Raw genomic sequence first — 15,611 nt, forward strand, 5'->3', positions numbered from 1 at the left:
CTTTATATCATGGCTATTCCCAACCTTGTGTTGTTTGGCATTACAAGAATGCAAAATGGGATGACCTGTGAGATTTCTTTTCTTCTTTTCCTTGGTCGGATTACTGTTTCAAAACTTCTGATGTCAACGTTTGCTCAGATCGCGTCAGTGAAATTATTCTTGTAGGAATGGAATCCTTTATTCCACACTCCACTTTAAATTTTTGTCCTTTATCTAAACCTTGGTTTTCCAATAAATGTGCTAAGGCTGTTCAAGAAAAGAATGTTGCATATCGTAATTGGCTTGTTTCCAATTCTTCAGTTTCGATTATTGCCTACACCAAAGCTCACTACAATTATAAAGCAGTTATTAATCAGTCCAAACTAGATTTTGAACAGGCTAAGAGTAGAAAACTTGCTTCTTGCCCTAATGGTAGCCGAGCATTCTGGTCTCTTGTCAAAGCTATTGGTGCAACTTTTGCCCATCTCTGCTCCCACCTTTGTCAAAACCAGATGGTTCTGTTGTCACATTTTGTTGGTTTTGTTGTCCCATTTTTCTTCTAACTCATGTATTAATGATCTTTGTAAAACACCTCCCACCATTCCCAACACACTCCATTCAATGGCTCCTGTGGTCTTCCGTCAAAAGGATGTCAGAAGGATTTTGACAAAACTTGATGATCAGAAAGCTTCAGGTCCTGATGGTATTTCTCCACTTGTTCTCAAAACCTGTGCTCCTGAACTAACTCCAGTTCTTTGCCCCCTTTTTCTCACTTTCTTATTCCAAAGATGTTTTTCCTTCTGCTTGGAAATTTACTCATATCCAGCCAGTTCCATTAAGTGGTCTATAAAATTATAACCTTACTAATTAATATGGAGATAACTATATTTATTTTTCACTATGAATCATAGAAAAAGAAAAAAAATCCTTTAATTTAAGAAAACAATCAAATGTATCTGAAATGTACTGCATATACTAACTAACCTGTCCATGTAGATGTTTAGCACTTTTAACCAGCATATTTTAATTACTTTTGTCTTATATATTCTATTCATTTAATGAATTTTAACTGTAACTATTTTGCTACCTTTTATTTTAAAATAAACTTTCTTTTGAACTGGTTGAATGTTTACAAGAATTTATACATACCCAATTCCCAAACTCAGAGAATTCTTCAACCACATAACTGTTAATGATTCTGTTCAGATTGCTGACAAACAATATATAAATATTTTTCATCTATATTCACACATGAAGTTTTTATGGATGGTAACACCAGAATACACCAAATTATAACTGGGAACTAAATGAATTTGTCACAACTGAAGAGAAAGTAAACTGCTGAAGCTAAAAGTAAACAGGCACCTGGGGCTTTTTTTTTTAGGAAACCCCAAACACAAGAGGTATTAGAACCTATAGTACTTAGTACCGTGCATGGGTTGGAGGCTGAGATGATGAAAGAAGATATTTTTTGACATTAGACATGAACTTCTGTAGACTAATTTTCAGGAAATATGTATGAAGGAAGGCTGTTCCAGAATATGGCAGTTGAATGAATAAACGAGGAAGATGAAAAGTTGGTTCTGAGTTTGAAGTTGGACAGTAAATGGATATTGACTGGTGGGGGCACATGTTCAGACTTTTTTGAAAGAGAGAGTGGGAATTACAGAAGCCAATTCAGAAGAACAGTGCCCATGGAAGTATCTGTAGAAAAGGCATGCAGCAGAAACAGTACATCTATCAGACAGAGTGAAGAGACTCTGTTAGAGATGAGTCATTAATTAACCTAACTGAACCTAGTTGATGGGATATATCCAGTTACATTAAAAGAAGCAGCAAAAGAGGTAAGCAAACCCTTAGCCATAATTATAAGGGCATCCTTCGATTCAAGGAAGGCCCCTATATATTGGAGGCATGCAAATGTGTCTTCTATTCTCAAAGGGGATCACAAAGGACAACTTGAGCAATTATAGACCTGTAAACAGGACTTCCATTCCAGGTAAAATAATGAAATCTGTGGTTAACCACTGACTCCATGAACTTCTTTAATGGAGTCAGTGGCTAATCACTGACTCCATTAAAGAAGTATTGCAGGATCAACTCAATGGGAATAGAATTATAAAGAAATCACAGTACAGGTTTGTTATTACCTATTGTTATTACCAATCTGATTACCTACTATGATACAATAACAAAGATCTGGATGAAATTAATATTTTAACATCATATATTTAGATTTCAGTAAAATTTCTGGTACTGTTCCACACAAGACTTCTGCACAAATTGGAGCAGTGTAGCATTAGGGACAAGTTACTGCTATGGAAAAGGGATGGTTGAGTGGGAGAAGACAGAGTTGTTATCAATGGGCATTGCTCTTCATGGACTCATATTATTAGTGGAGTCCTTTGGGATTCAGTGTTGGGCCTGTTATTGTTAAAATATTTATTAGCGATATTGATGAAGGCATATCAAGCTTATTGTCTAAATTCACAGAGGATACAAATGTTGGCAGGGTGGTTAAAGACAAGAATCAAGGCATACTACTACAGCAAGACCTAGAAAACTTAAGCAAATTTAGACTGACAAATCTTGTCAAAAAAATTAGACTGATAGAACCCAAAGAGCTTTTCTAGCAGGCTCTTGGGGGTTCTGTTGTTGTTATTTGGTTTTTAGGAGCATTAGCAACTAAGGCCATATTGCTCCGGAGATATGCGGTGGTCATTCCCTGACCTTTCCGCATCCTCCGTATTTGGTGGTCACAGGCTCGAACCCCGGTGTAATCAAGAAGCATGTGCTACGCACTGCTGTTCCTGCTCAACTGGTTACATTGGGGGTTCTGTGAATGATGTACAGGAACACTGCGAGCAGTGACAAGGAGTCGATTATTGCATTGTATGAGGAAAGGCTGAAAAGTTTCTAACCTCTTGAGAAGGTATGTTGGAAAGTTGTGAAACCCATTTATTTTTTAAAAATAGTCCCCCTCTTAAGTCAACATACTTTCTGGCACAATCCACTAGCTTTTGTAAGCTGACTCAAATAAAACTCAGATTTTTACTCAAACCAGTGGTTGACTGCATCAACCGAGCCAAATCTGGTGAGCAGGACGGATGCTGCAATAGCTCGAACCCACAGTCACGCAGTATTGTCTGAGTTACAAATGCGGTGTGTGTGTGTGTGTGTGTGTGTGTGTGTGTGCGCGCGCACACTGACACATTGGCCAAAGGAGTCATCTTTCTTCAGGAAAGATGACTCCTTTGGCCAATTTCCCATGTCTCTTGAGTTTCAATTCCTCATGGAAGGTGTCTCAGTAGGTTAGAACAATACTCGGCACTGATAGTAGCACCTCATTCCAGGAAATGAACCACGATCACTCCTTCTGCACTCAAAACTTTTTAAGAGGGGGAGAAGAGGTGTGCATCCACAGTTTTTATTGTTCTTTTGTTTTGTCCACAGTGACATACCGCTACCAAAACTGAGCTTCATTCACTTTAAAATGCTGTAAAGTCTCATGACAACACACCTCACTTCATTCGCACTTCTGCTTTAGGAAACCACCTCAAAGACACCATCTTCATTCCTAAAACATTCACCATAATATCATGAGCTCAATCATGGGAGATGTGAATGTTGTCTTGATGTGCTTCAATATTATTCTGCAGTCTTGCACGATGATATCATGAACGGCATCCACATTTGTAGGTGTCAACATGATAACAGACCTCCCACTGCAAGTACATCATCACACACCATCTCATCCATGCTTAAATTAGGCAACCCAGTTTTTGACCATGGCATATGAAGGACAAGATTCTCCTTAATGTTTGCTGCATGTCTTCATGAATTTCTTTCAGTGACATTCCCTTTTAATGAAGATACTCAATGACTGCATGGTGCTTTTTATTCTCTCAACAGCTGCCATCTTCATTCACCTTCTGCACTTCAATGCCCTCTATAAAGGAGAATATAGTCAAAAACTTGAAATTTTCTGTGCCCACAAGAAGAGTCACAGCACAGATTGGCAATACTGTCTTTCAAGGAAACTAGTCACAGCACAGATTGGCAATATTGTCTTTCAAGAAAACCCTTTGTGATTATATTGGGCTTAAAACTTTTCAAAGCCTCTTTCTCCTGTATAAGGCAATGGTTAGGCCATATCTTGTATTTCATACAGGTCTGGAAGCCTCATTTTAGGAAAAATGTGAATCTCTTGAAACAGGTGCACAGAAGAGCAACCAGACTAGTTAAGAAAACAAAGGGGTAGTCTTACCACAAAAGAATTCAGTTCTGCAAATTGTAGTGCTTGGAAACTTGCATGAAAATTGATTGAAGTGTTTAAGGCTCTAAATGAATTGAGCAAACAATGATATTCTTTCTCAGACAACACACACGCACACGAGGGGATATAAACTTAAACTGAAAAGGGATGGGTGCAGGATAGATATGGGAAAATTTTCTTTCAGCTAGAGCAGCAGCTCCCAAACTACTGAGATCTATGGATCCCTTCAAAAATCAAAAAAGTTTGGGGACTCCTACATATATATATGCCTGTGTGTGTGTGTGTGTGTGTGTGTGTGTGTGTGTGTGTGTGTGTGTGTGTGTGTGTGTGTGTGTGTGTGTGTGTGTGTGTGTGTGTGTGTGCACACAAACATTGAGTTTTCTGAAAAGAAAATTCAAAATTTTATGTGTGAAACAACGCAACTTTATTCTTATTTTTACATAGATATATATAATAATAACTTTATTTATCATCAATTTGCTATACATAAAATGAACATGTATACAATTAAAAGTTAAAAAATATAACAAAAAATAAAAATTACATAAATATAATATATATACCAAAGGTTTGCATCAGTCTGCAGCGTCTGCAAGTTGTTTTCTATTAGCTGACCTCACCAATGATTCATATGTGCATAAATATAAATGTGCACTAGTGGTGGAGAGTGAACATGCTCTGTTAGGTAAGTGACTTGTATACATACTAATCATATCAAAAATAAGTAATGTTCTATAAAACTCATGATTCTATCAATATATTTTTAGAAAAATAAACACATTCTTGATACCCCTTCTGAACGTTTTGCAGATCCTCTGGAACTGGTCTACAGACCACCAGGGATCTGTGGACCCCAATTTGGGAAACGCAGTATTTGCCAGTACTAGAGAGTTTGTTTCAACAATCAGCCAGTACTGATTGTTGGAAAAACTACCATCTGGTGTTGTGGAAGCAAGTAGTGCAAATAAATTTAAGGAAGGATGAGACATATTATTAGAGGAAATGGGGAGATCAGGTGGGTAGTGTTTTTTTTTTTTTTTTCGCTGATGCTTTATAAGCTTGCTTCCTTTCATCATTTGCCAGTACTAGTACTACTAATAATAATAAACCAATACAACAATCCCCACCGGGTGCAAAGCTGTACTTCATACTACTTGCACTCCAGCCACTAGTCTGAGAATTTTGGTTTGAACCTCATAGATTCAATTAATAATCACTGCTCACTTATGTAGTATAAAAAAAAACAAAAAAACAAAAAAAAAAAAATAATAAATAATATTCTCACCTTGGCACATTTGAATTTAGAGTAATGCAACCATAAATAAAGCATAAAACTCCCACTACAGATGCAGGAATAAGCATGTATGTATAAAATCCCAGCCATGCAAAATATAATCCAATCTTTACACCAAAGTAATGCCTGAAAGTTATAATAAAATAAGATAAGTCTTGAGAATGAAATTCCATCATATTTTTTTTTAATAAGGATTTCTTAATCATTACCATTACTATCAATTCTAGATACTTCACAGGAATTTCAGATTTATGTTTTTGTTTTTACTTTAACATTTTACAGAGTGAAAATAGAAAAATTAACCTTCAGCCCTGAATCACAATTGACAACCTCCTCTCTTTCTCTGAGTTCTATAATGTATGAAGTGCAATCTGTGAAAGAGGACTGGACTTTTTAAAAGGTATGGATCTTTCTAAGATATTTAACTTGAAACTACTTGGTATGGAGGTAATGGCAAACACTTCAGCAATATCAGAATAACTCAACTTAGTGTCTTCTTTAGCTCAATCCTCCAGAAAATACCAGAGAATAAGTTTTCCAAATAATTTACCTACCTAAGAAAGTGATTGCTTTCTTTGAAAGGAAAGCCAACACTGAAAAGATATTGAATAGATAGAAATGAGTTTTTCTTTTTTTAGAACATGTATACACTCACAATTCCAAACTTGCAAACTCTTAATAAATGTCACTATAGTCATATTTTCACTAATTAAAAGTCATTGCTGCATTTTTTTTTTAACATTATTTAACATTTTATAAACCAACAACATCTGAAACTATGCATATGAATTAGGATCTCAATTCAAAACGAAAAATTATTCATATAGGTTAATGACAATTTTAAAAATGATTTATAATAGCAGAAAAATTATATATATATATATATATATATATAAAACATTAGATTTATGTTGCTATTGGCCAACAAATGTGACAGTCTCATGAAATTATATTTCAAATGACAGAAAAAGAAATTTATAAATACTATAAAATAAACTACAGTTACTATTTCTCAAAATATCAACCTTCTGATTTACCATTTAAACTTATATGGAACTGAGAAATAAGAGAATTTTTAGAGATTTTCTTTGATATTAAATTTATTTTTAAAATTTTTTACTAAAACAGCAAAACTATAAGCTCAAATATATAACTATAAGTTGTCATTTTTGATGGTTCTACTACCAGAGGAATGGGAATTATATTATGCAAAAAAAAGTCAGGTGGAACAGGACTAAGCATGTTTGAAAGGAGCAAAGTTAGTGATATTGTACAACACTTATCCTGTTTTTAATGGCACAAACCGACCGGGCTAGCCAGGTGGGTAAAGTGCCTGCCTGGCAACCCAAAGGTCGCATGTTCAAATCCCGCCTCGGGCTTGGAGCAGAGTAAAAATGCAAAAACCTTGGGAGGTGCATTGTGGCCACAGAAGCCGATGCGCCAACAACTAACAAAAAAAAAAAAAAAAAAAAAATTACACAAAAGGCAATACTGTTATAAGGTGGTAATTAAGTTAACATAGGTAATCTGAGACTATACTTCACAGTTGTAAAGTTGTTTGTTTGTTATTTGGTTTTTAGGAGCATTAGCAACTAAGGCCATATTGCTTCGGGGATATGCGGTGGCCATTCCCTGACCTTTCCGCATCCTCCGTATTTGGTGGGCACAGGCCCGAACCCCGGTCTAATCAAGAAGCGTTTGATGTTGGCTAAGATTCTACAATCAAGAAATAATAACCCAAGAATAATTTAAACACCAGATAGGATCTAAATGACAGCTATAAATGAAGAAAAAGACTTCATGCCTGATAAGTTATATCAGGCATGAAGGTCAGACATGGTCCTTGAGGTTGTCACAGACATTCTCTCAGATATGCCAGACAAGCTGTACTTGCTACCTGGGAGTCTAAAATGCTGATGAAACTGATGTTCGGGTGACACTCATGTCAAGTGGATCCAATTTCGGTGAAGTCCGGACGGTCTGGGGCAGCCAAATGCCCTGCTTGCACCTTCACGATGGTGGGACTGTTAGTAATCCTGGGTATAACCTCAATGCACAAGTACATGGTGGGTGATCACAAAGGTGTGAACCAACGTAAGCAGGGGTCGAGGTGTGGCACCCACACCACATGGAGGAATGCTGCCCCTCTATGTTACCAGGCAGTACTAGGTGGTAGATGACTCTCATCAACCGGTGCAATACCACTACTTTGCTTATTGGAGGCTTGAAGTGGTGGAATCCATGTTTAGTCTCTAGAGCTAAGTTCCGATCAACCCTTCCCTATCTCTTCCATCATGCAGTATGATTGATGCCTTTTGAGGTTACGATGAACATCGTGGCGAGATCCAATATTCCTTACATTTCGAGGGTACAGCTCTAAAACAGTGTTCGCAGGCCGGCCGCTAGTTAGTACACCGGACCGAACCTATTGGTAACTCTCTAGGAGGCTTCCGGATCAGCTAGTGTATAATCTTGCTACCTCTACTCTGCCAGATAGTGACTGGAGGGAGTCCGAGTAGTGTGCGGGGAGCATTGTCGAGGCCACCTTATGTCAAGGATCTGGGTATATTCTTACCATGTGTACACCATATCCAAAAATTTCATTACTTCATAGCATGTCCCACCCACTTTTTCTTACTATTGAATACACCATGAATTGTCAAACTAATAGAGCAAGCTTATGTGCGAAAATATCTAAACCTCCCAAGCATTTCCTAATTCATTTCACAAATATACGTGGTCTCAATTCTAATCTCAGTGATGTCCATTTTCACTTGCAGTCTGCCAAACCCCATGTACTTTTTCTGACAGAATCTCAGTTATCAGTTGATTCAACTACTGTTCATCTCAGATGCCCAAATTATTCGCTGTATGATTCCTTTCGCCTCAAAGGTGGTACTTGTGCATATGTCTGTTCTGATATTCTCTATCAGAGACTTGGCAATTTGGAATCTCCTTTCTTTGATCTTCTCTGGCTTAAAATCTCTCTGCCTCACTGTGTCAAATTCATCTGTTGTCTCTACCATTCTCCCAACTCCAGTAATCACTTGGAGCTCTTTGACTTCCTCTCTTTGCAACTTGACTTTCTCCAGTCCAACTTTACTAACAGTGAGGCAATTTTCATTGGTGATTTTAATGTTCACAACTCCAGCTGGCTTCCGTTTTCTAGTCGCACCGACCCAGCTGGTCGAGATGCTGAGGCTTTTGCAATTACTAATAACCTTGCACAGATTGTTCATTTACCTACAAGAATACCGGACAATCCTAATCATACAGCCAATACGCTTGATCTTTTTCTCACAAACAATCCTTCTAAGTACACGGTTGAAGTGAGAGGTCCTTAAGGCACTTCAGATCACAACTTGGTGATTGTCTCTTCTCCAATGAAACCTTTATCTCACAGCTATTCGGAACCTCGTGTTGTTTGGCATTACAAGAATGCAAAATGAGATAACCTGCGAGACTTCTTTTCCTTCTTTTCCTTAGTCAGATTACTGTTTCAAAACTTCTGATGTCAAAGTTTGCTCAGATCATATCAGTGAAATTATTCTTGCAGGAATGGAATCCTTTATCCAACATACCACTTTAAAATCTCGTCCTTTATCTAAACCTTGGTTTTCCAATAAATGTGCTAAGGCTGTTCAAGAGAAGAATGTTGCATATCTTAATTGGCTTGTTTCTAATTCTCCCGTTTCATTTTCTGCGTACACTAAAGCTCGCAACAATTGTAAAGCAGTTATTAATCAATCCAAACTAGAGTTTGAACAGGCTAAGAGTAGAAAACTTGCTTCTTGCCCTAATGGTAGCCGAGCATTCTGGTCTCTTGCCAAAGCTATTGGCTGCAACTTTTGCCCAACTCTGCTCCCAACTCTGTCCAAACCAGATGGTTCTGTTGTCACTTCAGCCAAGGATAAAGCTGACCTGCTAGCATCCCATTTTTCTTTCAACTCATGTATTAATGATCTTGGTAAAACACCATTCCCAACATGCTCCATTCAATGCCCCCTGTGGTCTTCCGTCAAAAGGATGTCAGAAGAATTTTGACGAATCTTGATGCTAAAAAAGCTCCAGGTCCCGATGGTATTTCTCCACTTGTTCTCAAAACCTGTGCTCCTGAACTTACTCCTATTCTTTTCCGCCTTTTTTCACTTTCTTATTCCAAAGGTGTTTTTCCTTCTTGGAAATTTGCTCATATCCAGCCAGTTCCCATTACAATTACTTCTACTCTAGAATTTCTAAAGTAATGGAGAAATCAATTAACCGCCAACTCTTAAACTACCTAGAAACCTTCTGTCTGATCAACGATCGCCAGTATGGATTCTGTCAGTGTCGATCCACTGGTGATATTCTGGCTTATGTTACCCATTTATGGACTAATTCAATGGAAAGGTTCGGTGAAACACAAGTAGTTGCTCTTGACATCTCAAAGCCTTTTGATCGTGTTTGGCATAAAGGTCTTCTAAACAAGCTTCCATCTTATGGTTTGCCAACTGTTTTTAGTAATTGGTTATCCAGTTTTCTCTCTGATCGCTCACTGAGGGTGATGGTAGATGGCTCTCTGTCTTCTAACTTCTCCACTAATGCTGGTGTCCCCCAAGGTTCAGTTCTTTCCCACACTCTTTTCCTCTTGTATATTAATGACCTTCTTCCATTGACTGGAAATCCTATCCATAGTTTTGCCGATGATAGCACATCACATTCCACTTTCCATTTTGAGAAACCTTGTCCTGCTCAATCAGCTTCAACTTCTCGAAAATCTGCTACAAATTCCTTAAATGCCGATCTTCAGGTAATTCTCCAGTGGGGCAAAGACCACTTGGTTGATTTCAACCCTTCTAAAACTCAGTCTTGTCTTATATCTCGCAAAAAGGATTCTTCTGCTCCTATGCTTATCTTTAGTGACACTCCAATTTCTAGGCAAAATGATATATCTCTTTTGGGGATTACCCTGACTTCTAATCTCTCTTGGCACAAGCACATTACAAATATTGCTTCCTCTGCATCTAAAAAACTTGGTTTTCTCTTTCGCTCTCGGCATTACTTTTCTTTCAAACAGCTGCTCACTCTGTATAAATCGCAAATCCACCCTGCCATGGAATATTGTTCCCACATCTGGGTGGGTGCCCCCAAAACCTCTCTCAGGCTTCTTGATTCCATTCAGAAGAGGGTAGTTAGGTTAATTAATGATTCATCTTTAACAAAATCTCTCCACTCGTGTCTCATAGACATACTGTTTCTGCTGCATGCCTCTTCTTCAGATACTTCCATGGGCACTGTTCTTCTGAATTGGCTTCTATAATTCCAGCTCTCTCTCTTTCAAAATAGTCCGAACACGGGCTGCCACCAGCCAACATCCATTTACTGTCCAACTCCAAACTCACAGAACCAACTTTTCATATTCCTTGTTTATTCATTCAACTGCTGTTTTCTGGAACAACCTTCCTTCATACATATTTCCTGAAAATTACAGTCTACAGAAGTTCAAGTCCAATGTCAACAAATATCTTCTTTCGTCTTCTCAAACTCCAACCCGAGCATGGCACTAAGTACTATAGATTCTAATACCTCTCGTGTTTGGGGTTTACATAAAAAAAAAAAAAAAAAAACAAACAGTGTACCCAGAAGGTAAGAAGGTGCCCACGAAGGCAGTGTCTTACCAATGATTTTCAGTGCTTTTGCATCTAGGGAAAATGGAAATTACAGTTCCATTTATAAAAGTCAATGGTGAGAGGGTATTTAGGAAGTTGTGTTCAGGTTTGAAGGCCACATTTAAGCAAGAAACATGGGCTTCTTATAAGAGTCTAAACATGAACAACTCATCTGGTGAGAACAGCAAAAGGAGCATTCATATGTGGACAACCTATGGTGTAGGCTACAAAGCTTGGAAATAACAAGTACAGGTCACTGTTGAACAAAAGCCAAGAATTAAGGTTGAATTTGAAAGTGTCTGCAATTCTGCCCAGACACGATAGGAGGGAGTATATGATGAGAGCCTTGTCGATCAATTCGGCCCTGGAAAGATTGTGCAAGGCTCAAGGGGTAGAATTTTTTTCAGCCTGGACTGTACTTGTTAACAGGAGAGATTGCTTCTACATGGATGGGATACACTTAAATAGAAAGGGTGCAAGAATATTTGCTGATGCTATCGAGGCAGTGTTAGGTGGGTCGGAAAACTGCTAGCTTGGGGGGAGACAAAGACCAATAGATTGACAGTAGCCACTGGCAGAGGTGAAAGAGATTCTTGCACTGCTTCTATTAGAATGAGCAGAAGCCTGAAAAACAAGATGCATGATATTTCAGAGACTGCTGGGAGCCACTGCGGTACAAGTAAACACATGGGTTGTGTTAGGGTAGCTAAGAATAGAAACAGGTGCAGGTATACTTGCGTGTACACCAATGCTAGGAGTTTAGTAAATAAATTTGATGAATTTGAGGTATTGCTCAAAACATCGAAGGCAGATATTGTTGGGATATCAGAGACGTGGTGTCACACAGATATAAGGGATGCAGAACTGCAATTTGGGGAGTACAACGTCTACAGAAAGGATAGACAGGATAGGAAGGGGGGAGGGGTTATGCTATTAGTTAAGAAACACATAAAAACCAAGGAAGTGAAGCCAGTCGACATCGCTGGACAGTGCAGTGTGGAGTCAGTTTGGTGTGACATAAACATTGGGAGATCAAAATTGAGAGTAGGAGTGTGCTATAGGCCTAATGACTCTGATGAGTATAATAAGGAACTGTACAGGGAAATAGAGTGGGCCAGTAAATCAGAGTGTCTTATACAGTAATACCCCGACTTACGCTACCCCGACTTACGCGAACTCGGAGTTACGCGGTTCTTGATTTTTTCGTTTGGCAACGCTACCACCATCTTCAAGGTCGTTTTTCATATGCTATCGATATACGGTGCAACGGCGGAGAATGAGAGCGAAAGATGAACAAAATTCAACTTTGCTGCTTTTATGTTTTTTATATCAGTGAAGGGGAAACACATTTCACCATAATAACGTAAAAACCAACACAATTCCAGCTATCGGTATAATCGCAAATGCAATTAGATCGAGTTTACTACCAGTTTATAACAGATTCCACTAGCAGAAACGCAACTGGATTTTTATTGTTTTATGGTAGTAACCCCCAGAAATGTGAGGTGTTAATAGTGTATCTCTGCCTTTATGGTGTTGTTTATTCAGTTGTTACATGCGCGCAGCTTTGTTTATGCATATCAAGCGTGCCTCCTCGTTTTGTAATTGTGCTTTATTCCCTAAAAATGAGTAAAATACTTAATTAAAAGGTGTGAAAAGGAAGCGTCCTGGTGAAGACACTGCAGATTCGGAGAGAAAAAGAAAAGCAATTATCGATAAACAGAGGCGGACTGGATCAAAAATTCTTACCCGGGAAAATTTATAGTGACCTCATACTATGGTTTATGGCCAAAATCACACCGGCCCACCAGGGTTTCCCCGGTAAGGCTTATGGCCAGTCCGCCTCTGTCGATAGAGAAAAAATATAAAATTGTGAAACGCTTTGAGCGAAATGAAAGACCATGTGATATTGCACGTGCTACAGGCCTAAATGAAGCAACGGCAAAAAGCACATGACAATTGCAAACTTGACAGGTTGAGAATTGAAAAGGGCTCAATTGTAAAGGGCTTAAAAATTTTAGAAAACATAGACTCCAACGAAGAACGCGTTATAGCTACAAAGCAAGGAATAAAAAAATTATTAGCTTGCTACGAAGAAATTCTGCGTGAAAAAAAAGAACGTGCTGTGTCGTCGGACGAATTTGTTAGATTTTATGAAGCCATCGACATCGAAATAATTTTTTAACGTAAGTCATTTGTTTTTTAATACATATTTTGTATTAATATGTATAAAGAACTGCAATTTTATTAATATTTTTCTTCTAAACTAGTGTTTTTGTTAGTCCTTGGTCCCAATTAAGCAAAATTTATATGTATTTATATGCAAAGTTGTACCCCGACTTACGCGAATTCGACTTACGCGATTTTCGTCGGACCCACCTATCGCGTAACTTCGGGGTATTACTGTAATGGGAGATTTTAATTTCCCAGATATTGACTGGAATTTGGGGGCTGGTTACTCACACACTAGCAGGGCTTTTGTGGATTTATTGGATGATTGTTTTCTACATCAGCATGGTCGGGAGGCAACTAGAGGGAGTAATACTCTTGATTTGATTATCAGCAGTGATTCTTCATGCATTAAGAATCTGCAGATAAATGAACCACTAGGTGGCAGTGATCACAGTGTGCTGAAGTGGGATTTACTCAAAGAGGTAACTACCATTAGGGGTAAAGGGAAGGGTTATTGCTTCCGTAAAGGCGACTACGATGGACTGAGACAGTATTTAAATTCTATACAGTGGGACCAACTGATGATGTTACCAACAGCAAATTCAAAATGGGAAGCATTCAAAGAACTTATCCTGGAAGCTACTAGGCTTTACATACCAACTAAGAAATATTGTTCAAGGTTTAGGCCAAAATGGATATCAGATGAACTAATGAGGCATATGGCAGAGAAGAAAAATGCATGGGATACATACAAATTAACACATGACACAGAAGCCTATGATAGATACAAGTTGATATGCAACCAAGTTACAAAGGAGGTTAGGCAGGCGAAGGCAGATTACGAGAAATCCTTGGCAAGGGATGCAAAGAAAAACAGCAAAGAGTTCTTTACTTATGTAAACTCTAGAAGGAAGGGAATGAATCAGATTGGTCCACTTGATATTGATGGGTCAAGTGTTGATGATCCTGCTCAGGTAGCTAACAAACTAAATGAATATTTTGCATCGACATTCACACATGAGGAGTTATTCAGCGAGGGGAATGCCAGAGGTGTATTCAACTCTAGCAGTAAGCTACAGAATCTTGAAATAACTGGCAGTAAAGTGGAGGAGAAACTGTTGAAGATAAACACAGGAAAGGCACCCGGGGTGGATGGGATCTATCCAGTTATATTAAAGGAGGCAGCAAAGGAAGTAAGCAAACCCTTAGCCATAATTATGAGAGCTTCCTTGGACTCAGGGGAGGTACCCATAGACTGGAAATGTGCAAATGTGACCCCAATTCACAAAGGAGGATCAAAGGCTGACACAAGTAATTATAGACCTGTGAGCTTAACTTCTGTTCCAGGAAAATTAATGGAGGCACTGGTTAAAGAAGCACTGCAGGATCATTTAGACAAGACTTCAGTTATAGCTCAGACACAGCATGGTTTTGTTAAGGGGAAGTCTTGCCTGACCAACTTGATTGGATACTATGATACAGTCACAAAACTGGATGCAGGGAATAACTTTGATATTATATACTTGGATCTTAGAAAGGCTTTTGATACTGTTGCACATGGAAGACTGCTACACAAATTGGAGCAGCGTGACATTGGAGGCAAATTGCTGCTATGGATAAAGGGGTGGTTGAGGGGGAGAAGACAGAGAGTGGTAATCAATGGACACTGCTCATCGTGGACTGATGTTATTAGTGGAGTCCCTCAGGGCTCAGTGTTGGGTCCATTATTGTTTTCTGTATTTATAAATGATATTGATGATGGTATATCGGGCTTAATGTCCAAGTTTGCAGACGATACAAAGGTTGGCAGGGTTGTCAAGGACACTACTGACACTATCCTGCTGCAACAGGATCTGGAAAGGTTGAGCAGATGGGCTGAGAGGTGGCAAATGAAGTTTAACATTGACAAATGCAAAGTACTACACATGGGAAACAGCAAACCCAGAGCAACGTATCAACTCTGTGGTACTACACTGACAGTGGTAGAGAATGAAAGGGACTTGGGGGTGGTTGTGCAGGCAGATATGAAGTTCTCAGGACAGTGCAGACAGGCTGCAAGAGTAGCTCATGGAGTATTGTCAATGATATACAGGAATTTTTCCAGCAGGGATAAGGAGGTGATTATTCCATTGTATAAGGCGATGGTCAAGCCACACCTAGAGTACTGTATACAGGTCTGGAGGCCTCATTTCAAGAAGGATGTAGAGCTGCTGGAACGAGTACAGAGAAGGGCAACAAGATT

The 15,611-nt window shown here is 38.7% G+C and overlaps 1 protein-coding gene across 1 annotated transcript in view; it reads right to left on the reverse strand.

Annotated features, from left to right (window-relative positions):
* The window catches only part of LOC150080426 (anoctamin-5-like), a 251,979-nt gene that overhangs the window by 146,329 nt on the left and 90,039 nt on the right, over positions 1–15,611 (reverse strand). Inside the window, exon 11 of the mRNA XM_090381897.1 lies at positions 5,541–5,675. Coding sequence (XP_090238023.1) covers positions 5,541–5,675 — 135 coding nt within the window. The remainder of the gene's footprint in view (positions 1–5,540; positions 5,676–15,611) is intronic.

The sequence above is a fragment of the Mastigoproctus giganteus genome, chromosome 9, assembly GCF_048544385.1.
Source record: "Mastigoproctus giganteus isolate SK-2022 chromosome 9, ASM4854438v1, whole genome shotgun sequence".
Lineage (NCBI taxonomy): Eukaryota > Metazoa > Arthropoda > Arachnida > Uropygi > Thelyphonidae > Mastigoproctus > Mastigoproctus giganteus.